This window comes from Capsicum annuum, chromosome 4 (assembly GCF_002878395.1).
Source record: "Capsicum annuum cultivar UCD-10X-F1 chromosome 4, UCD10Xv1.1, whole genome shotgun sequence".
In the NCBI taxonomy this organism is placed as follows: Eukaryota; Viridiplantae; Streptophyta; class Magnoliopsida; order Solanales; family Solanaceae; genus Capsicum; species Capsicum annuum.
The window spans coordinates 224,057,420-224,078,054 of NC_061114.1; the positions used below are offsets into that span (position 1 = coordinate 224,057,420).

Consider the following 20,635-nt stretch of genomic DNA (forward strand, 5'->3'; position numbering starts at 1 on the left):
GGTAGACCCAAGATCTAGTAACACATATACATCATGAGAAAAGATTTGCAACGTACCGGTAACTACATCTGGTGAGGCCTTTGCCTCCTGGCGGTTGGTCAAGCATACAATCGGTTGCGGCCATTTTCGACAGCTGAAATGGTGCCCTTCTGAGGCAATGGTGGTGTAGAAGAATTAGCATGTGACTTAGATCCTCCAACATTACCCCTTGCTGTCGGACAATCCCTCTGAATATGGCCTGGCTAGCAACACAAATAATACACCATGGCGCCGAACTAGCATCTCCTGGATGATTCCTCCCACATCTCCCACAGCACGGATATGACCAAGAGGTCTAAGCTACACTTCATTGAGACTGCACACCCTGCACTCTAGGCCCCTGACTAGACTAAAAATTCTGGGGTCGCTGATCAGCAGGAGGTCTGGGCACCAAAGCACTGGCTGCAGACTACACATTACCCCAGTTCTTTCTCTTCTGCTATTTGTTACCCAAGTTACCATTCTGCGGCTGACTATCTGCTGTTCTGGTCTTCTTGGCCTACCTGTCCTTCTCCCTAGATTCAATAATTTTCTTTTTCTTCTCCTCAACTTGCTGCATATAGACTGACAGTTTGGCGAAGTCCATGTCCCTGTTCAGCATTGCTCCCTGACATTCAAGCACTAAGTTATCTGTAAGGCCGGATGTTAATTTCCTCATTCGGGCTTTCATGTTACCAGTCATCTCTGGGTCATAACGGTCTAGTTAGTTAAACTTCAGAGTGTACCGATCAAGAAAGCAGAGTGTCTTTCCCTGCTTTAGATTCATAAACTCCTCAACTTTGGCTTCTCTTAACTCTAGAGGAAAAAACCGATCAGGAAAGGCTTCCATGAACTCGCCCCAAACTGTGGGCTCAGCACTCTCACCCTTCGTATCCTCCCACTTGTTATACCATTGATTTGCAACATCTTTAAGCTGATAAGCTAATAATTCTACCCCTTCCACCTCGTCTACATGCATCACCTTGAAGATCTTCTCTATCTCATCCATAAACTCCTGTGGATCCTCCTCTACCTTGGTGCCAGAGAACTTGGCAAGTTCATTCTCATGAACTGGCCCACTCTAGTAGCCTTTTTTTTTTATTTTATCTCACATTTTATGTAGTTTTTTAATTAAATTCTGTCAAAGTAACTTTTGTGAAAGATGAGGCAAAGTTAAATAATTTTTGTGAAATAAAATAAAGACTAGTGACTTTCGGGTAATCAACACAAAGTTGGATGACCACCCCATGAAATTTGCTCTAGTAGGCAGCGGACATGTAGTTGGCCAGATTTGAAAAAAGATATACTCGTTCCTTTTCAATTTTTTCATTTTTAGTCCGTTTTAAAAAAAGAAAAATCATTTTTTTTTGGCAACTTTTTAGTAACTACTTTCAAATATGACATGTTTAATGACATAACATTAAAAAATGTTTTGATACATTTTACATATCTTTTATTAAGACTACTAGATTAAAATTTTTGGTTATTTTCTTAAACCTCACGTATATTTTTTTATTTTGGGTCCCACTTTTGTAACACATGTTTTGATTATTAATAAATAGGTGCTTTGATTTATTTATTTTTATTAAAGAAAACGTCGTGGTAATTAAAGTCAGATGAACTAAATCTCATTGAATTTTATTTTTTCATTAGATGCAGCCCGCACATGTTCTGCAGTACCCCTTGAATACTCCTTTATTTGATTAAACATCGACATCTCTAGAGGCAATCTTTTTTTTTTTTTTTTTTAATTAAAGAAGTGATAAAGAACTAATTTTTATTAATAGTTCTAATTTATTATCCCAACTTTACTTATACCTTTCACGAAAATTTCCTAAGTTACTTTCCACGTCTTTGCTGCCATTTTCTCACTAGCGTAACAACAATGCTTTAAATTTTCTTAAATACTAAAATAATTGATTATTTGATATATCAAAATTAATGTAATTCACGTGGAATGATTATGTAATCTTGCTACATTTCCATCTTATATGAAACAATCTCGCCCTTGATCGTAACTGATTAGTCATCTAATTAATCATTCTTCCTCTAATTTCGAAATAATGGACTTCTCTCTTTCCATTACTTGTGTTACTACATTTATTGTTTTTCTCTACTTCATTTACATGTTTTTTTGGATTTTAAATAACAAAAATAGCAAAGTTGCTGGATCGTGGCGTGTAATTGGCCATCTCCACCTTTTCAGTGGATCTGGGCTGCCTCACGATCTTCACAGTAAAATTTGGAGCCCATCAAGTATTGGTGGTGAACGATCGGAAGATAGCCCAAGATTGCTTAACCACCAACGACAAGGCCTTGGCGAGCCGGCCTAAGGCGTCGGCGGTTGAGCTCTTGGGCTACAACTATGCCATTTTTGGGCTTGGCCCATATTGGCGAGAAATGAAAAAGCTAGTAGTACTCGAATTACTCTCCAATCATCGTGTACCAATGTTTAGACACATTCGAGAATTTGAAGTGAAAACGTCCATCACAACAACATACGAAAAGTGTGAGAAGGAAATGAAAGAGAATGCCAAGGAAACAGATTATATTCTTGAAAATTGGCTAGTGGAGCACAAGAAGAAGAGAAGTTGCCCCTTTTTGAAGGTGCTAGGGAGGAAGATCTTCCTGGTTTTGATGCTGATACCATTATCAAATCAACATGCTTGGTAAGTATATTTAGTCAGCATGCATGCTTTGTGTGATTATAAAAGTTTTTCAATTATTACAGGTAAAATGAAAAATCTATTCAAGTAAGGGACGTTAGCCTAGGTTAATCAATCTCAAAAACTAGCTCAAACATGAAGATGTTCAAATTATATAAAGAAGACAATACATATTACTCCCTCCGTTCCAAATTACCCATCCCAAATTGAGATGACACATTGATTAAGAAAAATAATTAATAACATGGCTAGTTACTATAGTACCGTTATTAAATTATGTTTACATTTTAATTTGAAAAAAAAATAATTAATGCAAAAGGTAAAAAATGAAAAAAAAAAAAAAACAAATAAAATGAGAAATCAAATTAGGAAATTTGGGACGGATAATTTGAGATGGAGGGAGTATTAGCTACTAATGCAAGACTTCTTCACACACGAACCACAGACCCCCCGCGCGCCCCTCCAAAAACACACACACATGCCCAGAGTTAGACATCTGAAGTATAGGCAATTTCTAATGTGGGGACTGGGGGCATCATAAACAATAAATTGAAATTTGCTGGCTGTGGGGACTGGGGGCATCATAAACAATAAATTGAAATTTGCTGGCTGTAGTTTCATATCAGTGGTATGGCGAGTACTCGATCTCTTTCTTTAATTTTAAATTTTTTCTCATAAACTAACTTTTGAAGTTTCCTTACTAAGTTTGAAGTTAGATCATTTCCAAATTGAAGAGGGGTCATTTTTTCTCTAATAAACTAAAAAGAAAAATAAGATACCGAACATTTTTATATCCTACTACATGCAAGTTATATTTATAGAATTTATTAATTCCTTTTTCTTTTTTCGTTTGTTTCCCCTATATTGTTATTTAGGCTATGTTAGCAGGAGGGACTGACAGCACAGTTGTAGCATTACCGTGGACTCTCAGCTTGTTACTCAATAACCCTCATGTAATGCAAAAGGCCCAAGAAGAATTAGACATTCAGGTTGGAAAAAATACACTAGTTAACGAGTCACATATAAAGAACTTGATCAATCTTCAAGCCATTGTTAAAGAATCGTTACGTTTATATCTGTTAGAAATCGGACAGAATAAGCAAACCACAATCAAAAGGAAAAACAAGAACACAGATTTACATGGAAACCCTTGCGAGAAAAACCATGGGCAAAGGCAGAGGAGGTTTCACTATAATGGAGAGAGAGTACAATGTTGGAGACAATAGTCTCAATTTTGTGTATTTGAGACTCATATAATACGTGCGTACAAATAAGTCGTAGACCCAAAAAAATAAAGGTTCATACACTATCACCACAGACCCCATTGAAATCACAAACATGGGTCGCACCGTTAAACTTTTAGAAGCGGATCAACAAAATTTGGGTCACAACTCTAACCATATCCACCTACACCACTCTTAGCAGCCCATGAATCCATTGAAGAATGTGTTGTTGGTGGCTACAATATCCTGAAAGGTACTCGAGTACTATTCAACTTGTGGAAGATTCAACGGGGTCCGATCGTTTGGTCAGAACCCCATTTGTACAAGCCAGAGAGGTTCTTGACAACTTATAAAGAAGTAGATATAAAGGGAAATCATTTTGAATTGATTCCATTTGGCGCTGGAAGAAGGATTTGCCCTGGGATTTCCTCAGCACTAGTGTTGTTGCACTTGACTTTGGCTAACGTGCTACATGCATTTAAAATCATTATGAACCAAATGACATGACTGAGAGTTTTGGGATGACTAACCTTAAAGCTACACCACTCGAGGTTCTCATTGTTCCAAAGTCAACATTTCTAGAATGCCAAATTAACACTTGAATCTTGTTGTAGAATTCGACGGACAAATTGGCACAACATAATCCTTTTCAATTTAAACGGAGCAGAAAATGATGATACAAAGATCTGTTATATATTACTTTCACACTTTCTATATGTAAAAATAAAAATTTCATGCATAAAACAAAATATTATTGCATAATAATAATAACCATATTTTACTGAATGATATCAGCATTTCATTCGTAAAGATTAGATCCAAGCGTGGAGTAAGGTGAACTTCGAGTGGAGAAGCTTTAAGAATTGTCAATCCAAAGCTCTCACTCATTTCAATTGGTTCATCTGACGGCCTTTTAATTTCAAACCCTTGTAGCAACACAGCTAACACATAGTGCACAAGGTCCAAAGAAACCTCGGGGCACATTCTTCTTCCGCTACCAAATGGAATTATCTCAAAGTGATTGCCCCTCGACATCTTTGTTAGTTGTCAAGAACCTCTCTGGCTTAAAGTCGTGTAGATTTGACCAGATTTTAGGGTCACGTTGAAACTTCCATATGTTTACTAATAAGCGAGTCCCTTTTGGTATATCATAACCACTAACAACACAATCCTCAATGGACTCGTGGGGTAACAAGATTGGTCCTGGTGAATATAAACGTAATGATTCCTTAGCAATAGCCTGAAGATAAATCAAGTTCTTGATGTCCGATTCTTGGACCCGTCCGTTCTTGCCAACATGAGTATCTAGTTCATCTTGGGCCCTTTTTAGTGATTGGTAGTTGTTTAGGAGTAAAGATAAAGTCCATGTTAGAGTTACAATGGTGGTATGTGTACCTCCCGCCAGCGTAATCTACATATACAAAATCAAAAAATTCACCAGTTCATTTCACAAAATATGACTTTTATTTTTAAACATGGTGTCCAGTCAAATGAAGGACGGCTAAAGTGAATGAGAGGGACTATAAGTCATGTACACTTACGCCGGACTCAACAAGATGAGGGGCTTGAATTCAAACTCTACAAAGTGACCCTAAAAAAAATTTAAATATGAAAATTTTAGAGCTTTTTTGGATCAAAAATCATTTTTTCTAGTTGACATTTAAATTGAATAAATTCTAATAATAATTAAAACAAGAATATATACTTATGAAGTAAGAAAATCAATAATATGAAAAAAAAGAAAATATAAAATTAGAATGATAAAATTTGGCTATCTCAAGAAAAGTACATTAAACGTGTACTCGAACGCTTCAACATGAAGAGTGCCAAAGCTGTTAGCATACCTCTTGCTGGTCATCTGAAGTTAAGTAAGAAAATATGTCCTACAGGCAAAGGAAGAGAAGGGAAATATGGCTAATTGTTCCTTATTCTTCAGCAGTCGGGAGTTTGTTGTATGCTATGGTATGTACCAGACCGGATATTTCTCATCCAGTTGGTGTTGTTAGCAGGTTCCTTGAAAATCCTAGAAAAAAACATGGGAAACAGTCAAGTGGATACTGAGATACCTAAGAGGAACCTCGGTTGATTGTTTGTGTTTTGGAGGAACTGATCCAATCTTGAAGGGCTATACAGATGCTGATGTGGCAGGTGACCTTGACAACAGAAAATCCACTACAGGATATTTGTTTGCATTTTCAGGGGGAGCTATATCATGGCAGTTGAAGTTGCAGAAGTGTGTCGCACTCTCTACAACTGAAGCAGATATATTGCAGCTACTGAAGCTAGCAAGGAGATGGTATGGCTAAAAAGGTTTCTTTAAGAACTTGGATTGCATCAGAAGGAGTATGTTGTCTATTGTGACAGTCAAAGTGTAATAGACTTAAGCAGAAACATCATGTATCACGCAAGAACGAAGTATATCGATGTGAGATATCACTGAATTCGAGAAAAATAGAGGAAAAATCTATGCTGATCATGAAAATCTCTACAAGTGAGAATCCTTCGGATATGCTGACCAAGGTGGTATCACGAGACAAGTTCGAGTTTTGCAAAGAACTTGTCAGCATGACCTCTCTCTGAGAAGAATGAGGATACATCCTTCAGGTGCATGGGACTAGAGGGGGAGATTTGTAGAATCCATCCCATGTTTTACAGCTTTCTCTTAATTGGTTGCAAAGGCTAACATTAGAGTGGTAAAATTGGCCTTTGGCAAATTGACCTTTGGCAATATGGCCTTTGGCAATTTTGGCATTTCTTAGTTAGGAAGGTCATGTTAGGGTTTTTGCCCTGATTTTCTTACCATATTTGGGTTTTATTTTTCTTAGAACAAAATAAAAGTAATACCATAATTACTTTTACTTTTCCTGAAGGAAAATATAAAACTTTTCCATATTTGGCTAAACTCTTTCTTGGAGGAAAGGTTTTGGACATCTATAAATAGAAGATCCCTTCTCATACCACAACACAATAGCATCCACAATGTAGTCCTTAAAAGAGTCTTTGTTTAGAGGGAGATTTCTCCCAATAGGTCTTAAGTTTTTCATTATTAATTTTTCATATGTAGGTCATTTGACCGAATTATATTAATAATATGTCTTTTTAGTATATTTTTCTTTGTCATCTGATTTATCATCTCCATAGTTTGCAAACTTTAAGCTTCCGCATGACGCCCTCTCGATTTCGAACCCAACAAGTGGTATCAGAGCTTACGGTTCAATGTCCCAATGGTGTGGTGAGACGAGATTAAACAGGTTCAAAGCGGTTTCAAAATCAAGCTGCAATAATTTGGATGATAATGAAGATTTTTGTCGAACTTCATGTGGAGAACAAGTTTCAACCATATTTTCAACACTCCTGCTGCTGTATCTTTAAAAATAAAAATAAAATATTACTTTTAAACCAATTTTTAACCATGGCAAACAGCAATTATGAAGATTATATCAAGAACTAAGTTCATGCACGTGACATGAAGAGAAGACGGATCAAGTGAAGAAAATAAAGCCAAAAAGGGGAGATTTGTTAGGGTTTTTGCCCTGATTTTCTTACCATATTTGGGTTTTATTTTTCTTAGAACAAAATAAAAGTAATACCATAATTACTTTTACTTTTCCTGAAAGAAAAAAATATAAAACTTTTCCATATTTGGCTAACCTCTTTCTTGGAGGAAAGGTTTTGAACATCTATAAGTAGAAAACCCCCCTTCTCATACCACAACACAATAGCATCCACAATGTAGTCCTTAAAAGAGTCTTTGTTTAGAGGGAGATTTCTCCCAATAGGTCTTAAGTTTTTCATTATTAATTTTTCATATGTAGGTCATTTGACTGAATTATATTAATAATATGTCTTTTTAGTATATTTTTCTTTGACATCTGATTTATCATCTCCATGGTTTGCAAACTTTAAGCTTCCGCATGACACCTTCTCAATTTCAAACCCAACAAGTGGTATCGGAGCTTACGGTTCAATGTCTCAATGGTGTGGTGAGACGAGATTAAACACGTTCAAAGCGATTTCAAAATCAAGCTGCAACAATTTGGATGATAATGAAGATTTTTGTCGAACTTCATGTGGAGAACAAGTTTCAACCATATTTTCAACACTCCTGCTGCTGCATCTTTAAAAATAAAAATAAAATATTACTTTTAAACCAATTTTTAACCATGGCAAACAACAGTTATGAAGATTATATCAAGAACGAAGTTCATGCACGTGATATGAAGAGAAGATGGATCAAATGAAGAAAATCAAGCCAAAAAGGGAAACTTTGTTAGGGTTTTTGCCCTGATTTTCTTACCATAGTTGAGTTTTATTTTCCTTGTTTTATTTTTTTAGAAGGAAAATAAAAGTAATACCATATTACTTTTACTTTTCCTAAAGGAAAATATAAAACTTTTTCATATTTGGCTAACCTCTTTCTTGGAGAAAAGGTTTTGGACATCTATAAATAGAAGATCCCCCTTCTCATACCATAATACAATAGCATCCACAATGTAGTCGTTTAAAGAGTGTTTGTTTAGGGGGAGATTTTCTCTCAATAATTTTTTTTTTTTATATTAGTTTTAGATGTAGGCCAATTGGCCAAACCATATTTAATAATATATTTTTAATATTAGTTTTCTTTGTCGTCCGATTTATCGTCTCATAGTCTGCAACTAAAAGCTTTCGCATGACGCCCTCTTGATTTCGAACCCAACAAGTCATGCCCTTTCATGGAGTTTTGTGGGCAGGTTTTTGCCTATAAAAGGAGCTCTTGAGCTCATTTGGAAAACACACCACCAAAGAGAGAAAGAAAAATAGAGTGAGAGGCATCACAGAGAATTTAGTCTGTGAGAAAAAATAGAAAGTGTGAGCGATATTGTAGTGAGGTGGAAAAATCAAAAGAGAGATTTCTTTTGAGTGTGTAGTAGTCACTTTGAGTATTATACTTGTGACTATGGTGTAAAATTTCCTACTACAGAGATATCAGTTGCTCCTCTTGGCCCATGGTTTTTCACTCATTGGATTTCCACGTAAAAATCTTAGTGTCATTATCACTCTTATTGTTCTGGTTGTTTAACCTTATTACTGTTGTCATAATTATTACTCTTTATTACCACAATATTATTATGGTGGCGGGATTTATTCGCAACATTATTATTCTTCAACCAGTATTCATAAGTCTCTTTAACAGCTGAATTTACTTCAAATTTTCTAACATGGCTAAGCATCTCAATTCGCCGAGCTGAAAAGATTTCAATGGTGACAATTTTCCTTATCTCTCGCCAGTAGGGACCATAAGGTCCAAGCCCAAACGAAGCGTAATTGTATCCAAAGATCTCTGAAGCTATGGATTTGGGGCGATTTGCAAAGGCCTTTGTCATTTTTAGTGAAACATTCTTTTGCTATTTCGGGATCACTTACAATTACTACTTGATTTACGCCTAGTTTTAATCGGAAAATTGGCCCGTATTTATCAGCCATATGACTGAAGATTTTGTGAGGCATTTGAGGTCCATTGAGGAGATGGAGATGGCCGATAATAATTGGCCATGCTCCATCAGCTTCTGGTACATTTCTAGTCTGCCTTTTAGATGACAATAATAATTTGTGAAGAAAGACGAAAACAAGGAAGGATATAGCTAGTGTAAGGACAATCAGAGAGAAATCCATGACTAAGTTACGTCGTGCTCAAGCCACTTTGTTTACAAAATATGTATATTAAACAAAGGACGAATTTCCATACATATAGTACTCGCTAAAAACTTAACATTACGTAGGAACATAAAGTCAAAATTATCTCCACAAATAGCTAGGATCACCGTCCTTCAACCTTGAGTCCTTGAGGCAATACACATCTGTCACATTGTCACTTCTTTAAGTTATTACATGTATACATCAAACTGCTTTTTATCTCAGTGTTTGTGCTCGTGGCCTGGCTTCCATATCAATATGCTGTCTTTCGGTCATTCTTTCCTTTTTGAAGAAAACACTTCTTAATTTTTTATCCTTCGGTTATCCCAGAAAGATAAAACATAACACTGTATATGTATGATGAATTAGGGATTTTATACCCATAATTAAATATTATAAGTAATATACCTACGTTATAGGGATTCACTATATGTATGTAATAATTGCGTACACATGACTTTTAGTAATAAATGAGTTAAATTACATATCATTTAGTTATATTTCATCGTATTAATATAGTTTATATTAATAATTTTTTATCCTTCGATTATTGTTAAATTTAATTTGATCTTTTAATATTTTATTTGACATATTTAATGTTGAATCAATTACAATATGTGAGAAGGAGAAGAAAAATGAGAAAAGGAAATTAATTTATGGGAATAAGGATAAAAAGGTCATTAAGAGACAATTTTTTATTTTTTTGAATTTTGCATTTAAATAATAATTCCACGCAAATGTTATTTACAAAAATGATTAAATAGTTTGAGTGACTTTTTGAGTAAAAACGTAAAAGTTGAGTGACTTTTGAAATAAAGATCAAAGTTGAGTGGCTTTCTGGGATAAAAGTCTAAAGTTGAGTGACCATTTGAGTTATTAACTCGAAAATTTCCCTGCGTTACTTTCCACGTCTTTGCTGCCATTTTCTCACTAGCGTAACAACAATGCTTTAAATTTTCTGAAGTACTAAAATATTTGATTAGCTGATATATCAAAATCAATGTAATTCACGTGGAGTGATTATGCAATCTTGCTATATTTTCATCTTATATAAAACATACTCAACCTTGATCCTAACTGATTAGTCATCTAAGTAATCATTCTTCCTCTAATTTCGAGATAATGGACTTCTCTCTTGCCATTACTTGTGTTACTACATTTATTATTTTTTTCTACTTCATTTACATGCTTTTGGGGATTTTAAATCACAAAAATAGCAACTTTAATAGGAGAACACCCCCTAAAGTTGCTGGATCGTGGCGTGTAATCGGCCATCTCCACCTTTTCAGTGGATCTGGGCTGCCTCACAAAATCTTTGGGCTTATGGCAGACAAATATGGGCCAATTTTCACAGTAAAATTTGGAGCCCATCAAGTTTTGGTGGTGAACGATTGGAAGATAGCCCAAGATTGCTTAACCATCAACGACAAGGCGTTGCCGAGCCGGCCTAAAGCGTTCTTGGGCTACAACTATGCCATTTTTGGGCTTGGCCCATATTGGCGAGAAATGAAAAAGCTAGTAGTACTCGAATTACTCTCCAATCATCGTGTACCAATGTTTAGACACATTCGAGAATTTGAAGTGAAAACGTCCATCACAACAACATACGAAAGGTGGTCGAAGGAAAAAATGAGTAGTTCTTCAAATTTCATCAAAATAGAAATGAAACACTGGTTTGAGAACTTGATCATGACCATTATTGTAAGAATGCTTTTTGGAAAAGAATATGATTTAGATGAAGGACAAAGGGCTGGAATAGCAATTAGAAAATTTTTCAAGTTACTAGGTACATTTGTTGTTGCTGATTTTATACCATCATTAAGATGGTTGGATATAGGAGGATATGAGAAAGAAATGAAGGAGAATGCTAAGGAAACAGATTGTATACTTGAAAATTGGCTAGTGGAGCACAAAAGAAAGAGAAGTTGTGGAGAATTGAAAAATGAGGATGAAAAAGACTTTATGGATATAATGTTGTCCTTTTTTGAAGGTGCCAGGGATGAAGATCTTCCTGGTTTAGATGCTGATACCATTATCAAATCTACATGCTTCGTAGGTGTACCTTAGTCTACATTCTCTCTTTGATTTTATGTGTGTGATTATTAAAACTAGTACGTTACTACAGGTAAAAAAAAAAAAAAAATATTAAAGAAATGATCGTTGACCTAACTCAAACTAGACATGAGGATTGTCCAAACCATATAAAAAGACTCTGCATATTATTACCTACTAATGCGAGACTTCTTCACACACACCTCCTCCCCTCCTCCCTCCCACAACCAAAGTCAGAATCTGGAGCGTCGACAATTTTTAATATGATGGTATCACAAACAGTAAATTAGGATGGGCCTGACTAGAGTTCCACTTAGGGAGGATAATTTGGTCGTTTTATATGGTCTTGAATAATCTTCCCTTATTAGCTTGATTTGAGATTGAACTAGGTCCAAAATTCATTTCTTTATCAAATTAACACACACATATAAATACATACATACTATCTAAATTTTTAGTTTTTCATTTTAATTTGTGTAACTACATACATGTACTGATTTTTAGATGTTATTATATAATTTACTGATTCTTTTTTTGTTTAATTCCTTTTTATTTTACTCTTGTTTTCCCTATCTTGGAATTAAGGCTATGTTAGCAAGAGGGACTGACACCACAGTTGTAGCATTAACATGGACTCTCTCTTTGCTACTCAATAACAATGCAAAAGGTCCAAGCAGAACTAGACATTCAAGTTGGAAAAGATACGCTAGTTAATGAGTCACATATAAAAAACTTGGTCTATTTACAAGCAATTGTTAAAGAATCGTTACGCTTATATCCACCTACACCACTCTTAGCACCCCATGAATCCATTGAAGATTGCAGCGCCGGAGGCTATAATATCCCGAAAGGTACTCGTGGAAGATTCAACGCGATCAAACCATTTGGTCGGAACTGTCACACCCCTTTTTCAACTAAAAAAAAAATTTGTTTTAAGGTTTCGAAAGGGTTTTTATTAAAAAGTGACAAATGAAGATTTTCGTTTCAAAAGGGACTATTTATAATTTTTATTCAGAGTCACCACTTGGCATAAATTTGGTGTGCTAAGTCACCTTGAGAAAAACCTTTTCAAAACAATGTGACTCTTAAAACTGGCTTGCAAATAGAGATTCCGATTAAGAAATTATGTTGACCGAAGGAAAGGTGTTAGGAACCCCTCGATCCCGTGGTTTGAACACGATCTCTCGGTGGAATGTATCGGCATAATTTGACACTAAGAGTGTATAAACCACATAAAACACCCAAACAAACATCAAACAACAAACCAAAACCAAAATAATATTGTTCAGTCCCAATTATACAGTCCAAAATAGGAGAATTGAGAAAAATATAAAACCTATGCTAATCCTAACTACGGTCTCGTGCTTTACCCGATGCCTCAGACCTTGATCACGATCCGCCTTCGCCAACATGATACGTCGGACATTCCCCGGTGAATAAATACATCAATCTTTGGGGCATTCCCCGGCCAAATGAATACATTTCAATCCGAAAACATAAACCAACACATTCAAAATTCCAATAATCCATCAATTATAAATTTACCTACCCAAGCCTAGTGTTTGCCTATCCGCTCAAAGGCATATCACGTTTAACATCAACAATGAATCAAAATATCAACATATTCACTTTTATCAATTTTCGATTAACATTCCCTTAAATCCATTCTCAACATAATTTAATCAATTTAATACGCAATTCACCAAATCAAGTTTTCACATTCAAATCCAACATCAACCAATGCACAACAAAGATTCAAATCTACCAAACAAACAAGTTATTCATCCACGACAATTAACCAAAATTCAACAATAGAATAGGAAACGAGATAAAAAATAGACCTTAATCCCGCTTTTATTCAATCAAATGAAGGAGCTTCGCAGATTGGGAACCATGAACTAGCAGAACCTTGACCCAACATTCCAAAGACGACCTCCCTGTTTTCTTCCGATATCGCGACTCACCAGAGTTAACCAAATCTCGCCGGAGTAGATGAAGGTGGCTATTCAACGTAGATCTGGAACAAGGTTGGCGTGACTGTTTTCCTATGGGTTTCGACGCAACAGCAATCGCCGGAGCTTTCTAGCTCTATTTTGATGGATCTCCGGCGAGAGACTCACCGGAAACGGTCAAACCAACGCTCGTTTCTCTCCCTTGATCGATTTTCACTCTTTTCTCACCATCTCTCCCTCTCTCCCTCGATCGTGTGTGTGTGTGCCTGGTGTTGTATGTGCTGTTTTTGAAGAAAAAAAAGCTCCAAAATTAGGGTCCTTGTCTAAGAAGAAGAAGAAGAAAATGGCCTTTTTCTTTTTCTTGTATATGGCGTGTGTATATATATATATTCCTTAATTTTGGAATTCTGAATAGGAAGCTTTCCTGTGGGACCCACCTATCCATTATCATGATGCCTATGTGTATATCCTCAAAATTAGAATAAAATGGTCCCTTTTTCTTTTGTTTTTTTCTCGAAGGTTCCCTGGGTCCTATTTTTGTTGTCTCACTTGAATGGATGATGATGATGTATATATTCAAGAGGAATGGAGACCAAATTTGTTTGCTTCGTTTGTTAGTCAATAAGACAAAAATGGCATCTTCTCCCTATTGTGTGCCTCCCTTGTGAGGAAAAATCCCTGTGGGCCCCTGATTTGTGTGTAATTGTATTCTTTTTGGCATATTCCCGTGGGCCCCTCCTAAAAATGGAATATTGTTTTTGTTTTCTCCTTTGTATATTGTGTTATGGTGTATATATGAAAAAGGGAATTGGTGAGGTGCCGTGGGGTCCCCTCCTCTATTGTGTGTTGTTTCCAAATGGGTCCACTGGGAGTACCCTGTTTTTGGTTCTGTTATGGGAAAACATCAGGGAAATACGTGAAGGGGTATAGGGTAGGGGTGGTGTGAGTGTAGGAGTATGTGAAAGGGTGGTTAGGATATGATAAAATTAGTTAGAGGTTATTGTTTTTTGTTATTTTATGAAGGGTATAATAATATGGATGAGAGTACTCGGTATGAGAAGGTAAAATGGGTAAAAATGATATCGGAGAGGAACGAAATTAGGTGTCTACAAATACCTAATTTATTCAAGCCAGAGATGTTCTTGACGACTCATAAAGATGTTGATGTTAGGGGAAATCATTTCGAGTTGATTCCATTTGGCGCTGGAAGAAGGATTTGTCCTAGAATTTCCTCAACACTTGTGTTGTTGCTCTTGACTTTGGCGAACGTGTTGCATGCGTTTGAAATTACAAGGCTATCGGATGAACTAATTGACATGACTGAGAGCTTTGGGATGACATGTTGGGATGTACTATTAATCATGTAGTTTGTGTTATAGTATTATATTTTCATTCCATGTAAAGATTATTTATTAAATTAATAAAATATTTATTTGAATAAATCATTGTGTTAACATGTGTGTCCTTTACTTATATAGTAGACAATTTTGTGTATGAAGTATTTTAACTCATGCATGGAAGATTAAAATTGTCGGTTCTTATAAGTAATAAATTAATGTTCACAATCAAAGATGAGGAAGGACAAACATCTTGATGATTGTAGCACAAGATTAAATATAATTTGATCTTAATTATGGGAGTGGTAATATTCCGACTTCTTGTGGTAGTGCATTTCGTATGTATTGAACGAACCAATTAGAGATATTCGTTTATATTCTTAATATCAATAAACGATTTCTCTAGACCATTACATGTACTTATACTCTTAATCTTGATATAATTATTTTGATCTATATGATTTGTTTTATCGTTTTAATCTATTAAAAGGTGAGACTCTTTTGTGAGTCAACATATTTCTAATAGGCTAGATGATGACAAATCACTTAGTGAAATATTAATTAGTTGATAGAACCATGTCTCAAACTTGAGATAGAAGACACCCCTTTATGGCTGCTTATAAGTTTTCACGTGAAAACCCTGCAGGTGGATTTTGTATCCATCATGTGAAATAAGTTAAGCATTATAAATAAAGGATTAAATTAATCAATGAATTAAATTTTTCAGAGAATTTAATGTAATTGATTGGTGTCGGTAATTCTTACATGGGGAGTTAAATAAGTTGTAATGGTAGATTTCAAAATTAAATCGAGGAGTGCAATTACAAAATTTTAGTGAAATAATTTGTAATTTATTGTGATATGGTAATTCATTCATTTGCGAATTAGTATCATAATTGGAAGCCTCACATAATAAATCTGCGGTCCTTGCTATACCTGACTAACTAATCAATTTTGAAAAAGAGAAGAACTTACTAGAAGAAGTAATATTACTTACTAGTCTTCTATAAGTAAAAGAACTCTTGGCTTCATCTTTATGTAAAGAATGAGTAAATAAGTGGAAAGCCAAAAACTTTGGCTCTTGGCTCCATTTTTATGCAAAGAAAGAGTAAACAAGTGGAAAGGTAAAAACTTTGGTTGTCTTGGCTCCATCTTTATGTAAAGAAAGAGTAAACCAGTGGAAAGCCTAAAACTTTTGCTCTTGACTCCATTTTTATGTAAAGAAAGAGTAAATAAGTGAAAAGCCAAAAGCTTTGGTTGTCTTGCTTTTCTTATTGACTTTCTCTTAATAAGAATATATAGGGGTTTAGGCTTAGAAGATAGATAAGGGTTTTTCCTTGACATATTCTCTTTGAATCCAAAAGAATACTTGCCTACACAAATTTGATTAACAAAAATTAGTCAAGATATAGTAGAAGACCGTAGATCTGGAGGCCAAGGCATTGAACGATATTTGTGAAAGCTTCAAGAGGTAAGTTTTTTAATTATCGTTTTTGATTACGTTATCTAGATTATATGTAAGTTATTGATCCCGTAGAACTATTGCTTCTGCTGTGCGTGTTCTAACATGACAAACCTCAAAGCTACACTGCTTGAGGTTCTCGTTGCTCCAAGGTTGTCCCCAGATTTGTACAATTAGATATGAATAAATTATTACCAACTCTTTAAGTCCAAAAATATGTCATTTTCCAATGTTTATTATTTAAGTGCTCGCTTTCAGTTTTATCGAGTAATTCCTTGGATGGTAATCCAAGATATTAATATTATTCAATAAAATATTTTTTATCATTATTTTAACAATAAATTCATCCAAATATGTTCATATCTCCTACTAAATAGCCCAAGCCAAAAATCCATCGGTTGGCAATTGGCAAACATTCGAGAATGCAAAAACAAATTAACACTTGAATCTTGTTATGGAATCTACGTAGGAAATTGTACATCAGTCGTAAAGATTAGAATCCAAGCGTGGAGTAAGGTGAACTTCGAGCGGAGAGGCTTTAAGCATTGTCAATCCAAAGCTCTCACTCATATCAATTGGTTCATCTAAAGGTCTCTTAATTTCAAACTCTTGTAGCAACACAGCTAACAACTTGACAACTTGAAGGGCCAACGAAATTCCAGGGCATATTCTTCTTCCGCTACCAAATGGAATTAATTCAAAGTGATTGCCCCTTATATCGACATTTTGTGAGTTGTCAAGAACCTCTAAGGCTTAAACTCGTGAGGATTTGGCCATATTTTTGGATCGCGATGAAACTTCGATATGTTCACTAATAAGCGAGTCCCTTTTGGTATGTCATAACCACTAACAACACAATCCTCAATGGGCTCGTGGGGTAACATGAGTGGTACGGGTGAATATAAACGTAACGATTCCTTAACAATAGCCTGAAGATAAACCAAGTTCTTGATGTCCGATTCTTGAACCCGTCTGATTTTGCCAACATGAGTATCTAGCTCATCTTGGGCCCTTTTTAGTGATTGGTCATTGTTTAGGAGTAAAGATAAAGTCCATGTTAAAGTTACAAGGGTGGTGTCTACACCTGCAGACAGCATAACCTACATATACAAAACCAAAGATTTTAGCAGTTCATCTCACAAAATCTGATCATAATGAGTGACAAAAGAATAATCCCTATGTCCCAATTATTTATGAATGCTGCTTTCTATATTTAGTATGTAATTATTTAATCTCAACATTTAACGATAACAAGACATATTTGAGATCACAAGATTTAAAGTGCAGTCTATAGATGATGACTAAAATGTAAGGGAGAGACTATAAGTCATGTACATTAGCACTGTAAATAAATTTTACCAGATGAGTAGTTTTATTTGCCTTTAATATTTAAGTTACCAAACTCATTTTTGTTTCATAAGAGTTTTTTTTTTTTTTTTTTTGACCTTATATTAGCTATCCGAGTTAGTTTGTGCATATCTCAACAAATGAAACGAGTATCTATTATCTTCCATTAGCAAAATTATAACTCTATCCACAAAAACATGGACGACATGCTACCAGAAGTTACCTAGTGCTTTTGCCTCCACTATTAACAAATCATAATGTAATTTTAATGTAAAGAAACAGAGCAATTTAGATGTGTTTTTAAGAGGGGTAACTAAGAACGTAACTTACCATACAAGTAGCTTTGACAATGGTATCAGCATCAAAATGACCAGGAATATCTTTGTCTTCACAAATGAACATCATGACATCCATGAAATCTTCTTCATCCTCACTTTTATTTACCCTTAATTTCTTCCTTCTTCTATGCTCTGCTAACCAATCTTCAAGCATAATATCTATTTCTTTAGCAGTCTCTTTCATGACCTTCTCATGGCCACCAATATCCAACCATCTTAGATAAGGTAAAAAATCAGCCACAACAGGCACACCCAATAATTAAAAAAATCTTCTAATTACTTTGTGAGCCTTACTTCTTTCTTCATCTTCATTATCTGTTACAGAACCGGATCTAAGTTGAAATTCAAACTTCTTCAAAAATATGAATTCAAAACTTAATACGAGGACACTAAGTTTCAAGGATTTTTAAATATACCTAACTTTAATCCAAGTAATAAAATTGTAAGTTCATTTATACCTATGATTAGAACTACGCATTCACTCTACTACTAATTCCACGAGATACCTACTACATTCCACTAATTCTATGCATATTGTTACTTTCCACTAACATAGGTACTGGATAATTCTATCCACCTAGTGTGTTTGCTCTCTGTTGAAATTTGAACTTGAAGCCTCCAAGTACTTACCCCACGTCATTAACCATCGTGCATCAAATTATTCTAGCTGGTGATTAAAAAATTTACTTTCATTAGTTGAAAATTAGGTACCTGTGTATTGTACCCCAAATAGGATCTTCACCATGGTGTTCATAATTAAGTTCCCAAGCCATTCCTTCATCTCCATCTTCACAGCATCATTTAAATTACTACTCTTATTCTTCAAACAGTATTCATATGTCTTTTTAACAGCCGATTTTACTTCAATTTCTCGAACATGGCTAAACATGTCAATTCGCCGAGCTGAAAGGAACTCAATTGTGACAATTTTCCTCATCTCCCGCCAGTACGGTCCTTAAGGTGCAATCCCAAACATGGCGTAATTGTATGCTAAGATCTCTGAAGCTATGGATTTCGGCCGATTTGCAAAGGCCCTTGTAACGCCCCAAATTTACACCCGAGACGTCACACGGTACTTAGGGTTACAAGTAGCCCCAATCTGACCCTTTTGAGCCTACTATTCACTTCATTACTTAATATAGATTACAAACCCATCAATATTATCGTGTTATGCCAAATAAAAGTATATATACAATACGGGAGTATTGTCTGAATAACAAAATCCATCACACCACAGTCAATCCGACAAGCGTCTACTAATACAGAACTGATGAGTCATTGGGTCAAATCCCCAACTGACTCAAACTGGAATGAGAATGAATAAACAAACCACAATAAAACTGAAAATCTGAATAATTAGTCCTCGAACCATGAGGACTCACCAGCTGCAGAGATGTAGAATCAAGGTACTCGGATGTCACTGTCGCTGCTGAGACTGAGCACCTGAACCTACATTATAGAAAAATGTAGCCCACACCCGAGGGTGTGGGTCAGTACCATGGAATGTACCGACCATATGGGGTGTATGCAATTTAATAATATATTACAAGTCTTTACATAAATCATGCATGCTGCAATAAATGACTCACATAGCTTGAATAAAATCGAAGAATATTACACTTAGAATGAAATACGTGAGTCATTTCAATAAATTCTCAATTCACTTCTTTCTTGGTTTCAACCTTTATAATAATCAAGCTTCAAAACAATTCTCTTTAGAATATAACTTCTCAATCTTTCGTAAACAATAACTTTCTCAAAACCAATCTTTTCAAAACATATACATTCCTCTTATATAGAGTAGGGACACACACACACACACTATGGGAGTTTCTTATAACCGACATAAATCATGTGAGCTACATGGAGTCCAACGTCCGACCCACGTTGGGGAGAGCTGTCCTATCCTTGCCATCGGAGTAGGACCTTAATTATAAATTCAAACATTAGTGATCACTATATATCAGCCTCAGACTCACATCCTACAGGGGCACGTAGTTCTAGGGAAGTAGCACACTTCCTGCTCGGTGCTAAATACTACTCCCGAACTTAGCTCAGAACCTTAAAAGACAATCCACCTTAAATAATTCAATACTTTGCATCGGGAGCCCATATGCTTCCCTTTTATCATTAATCAATCAATGTGAATTTCTTGCCTTAACTCAATATCAAAATGACAATTTTTGCCTTTGGAAATATTTATAAAATTCTTGTCAATAACCTGAGATCAAAATCTCCGTATAATTTCATCACATATATTTAGAATCCAAAATATATAATATCAATATATCAAAATCATATCCGAATTTCATACTTCAATTTATCTCAAAATCTTCAATAATCAATATCAAAATATTGAAAACTAATTCATAACATAAATATCAAAAATTTCAATATCTCAATATTTCATAAAATCATTTAATTTTCAATACTCAACGTAAAATTATTCAACAACATCAATCCTCAATAGGGTAAATATAAATCAATATATATATATACATCAACTCAAATCATAACAAGATAAATTATCATGTCTTCAAATACTCAAATCATTGATAATTCCATAA

At 35.1% G+C, this 20,635-nt stretch overlaps 2 protein-coding genes and 2 pseudogenes across 2 annotated transcripts; 2 read left to right on the forward strand and 2 right to left on the reverse strand.

The window, feature by feature from the left end:
* Window positions 1-2,081: 2,081 nt before the first annotated feature.
* Window positions 2,082-4,509, forward strand: LOC107868590 (cytochrome P450 82A3-like). Its single transcript, XM_047411717.1, is given in 6 exon segments — window positions 2,082-2,106; window positions 2,225-2,629; window positions 2,632-2,687; window positions 3,560-3,756; window positions 4,084-4,391; window positions 4,394-4,509. Coding segments are annotated over 6 exon segments (1,107 nt in total).
* A 47-nt stretch (window positions 4,510-4,556) lies between these two features.
* Window positions 4,557-10,120, reverse strand: LOC107868589 (annotated as a pseudogene).
* Window positions 10,112-14,189, forward strand: LOC124897787 (cytochrome P450 82A3-like). The gene has a single exon (XM_047411194.1). The coding sequence runs from the start codon at window positions 10,703-10,705 to the stop codon at window positions 11,645-11,647; it is 945 nt and encodes a 314-aa protein (XP_047267150.1). The 5' UTR covers window positions 10,112-10,702; the 3' UTR covers window positions 11,648-14,189.
* Window positions 14,190-16,744: 2,555 nt separating this feature from the next.
* On the reverse strand, window positions 16,745-18,363 carry LOC107868586 (annotated as a pseudogene).
* Window positions 18,364-20,635: the final 2,272 nt, after the last annotated feature.

Excerpts from the sequence above, each read along its gene's own strand:
- LOC124897787 (XM_047411194.1), top strand. The coding sequence starts at position 10,703 with ATGGACTTCTCTCTTGCCATTACTTGTGTTACTACATTTATTATTTTT.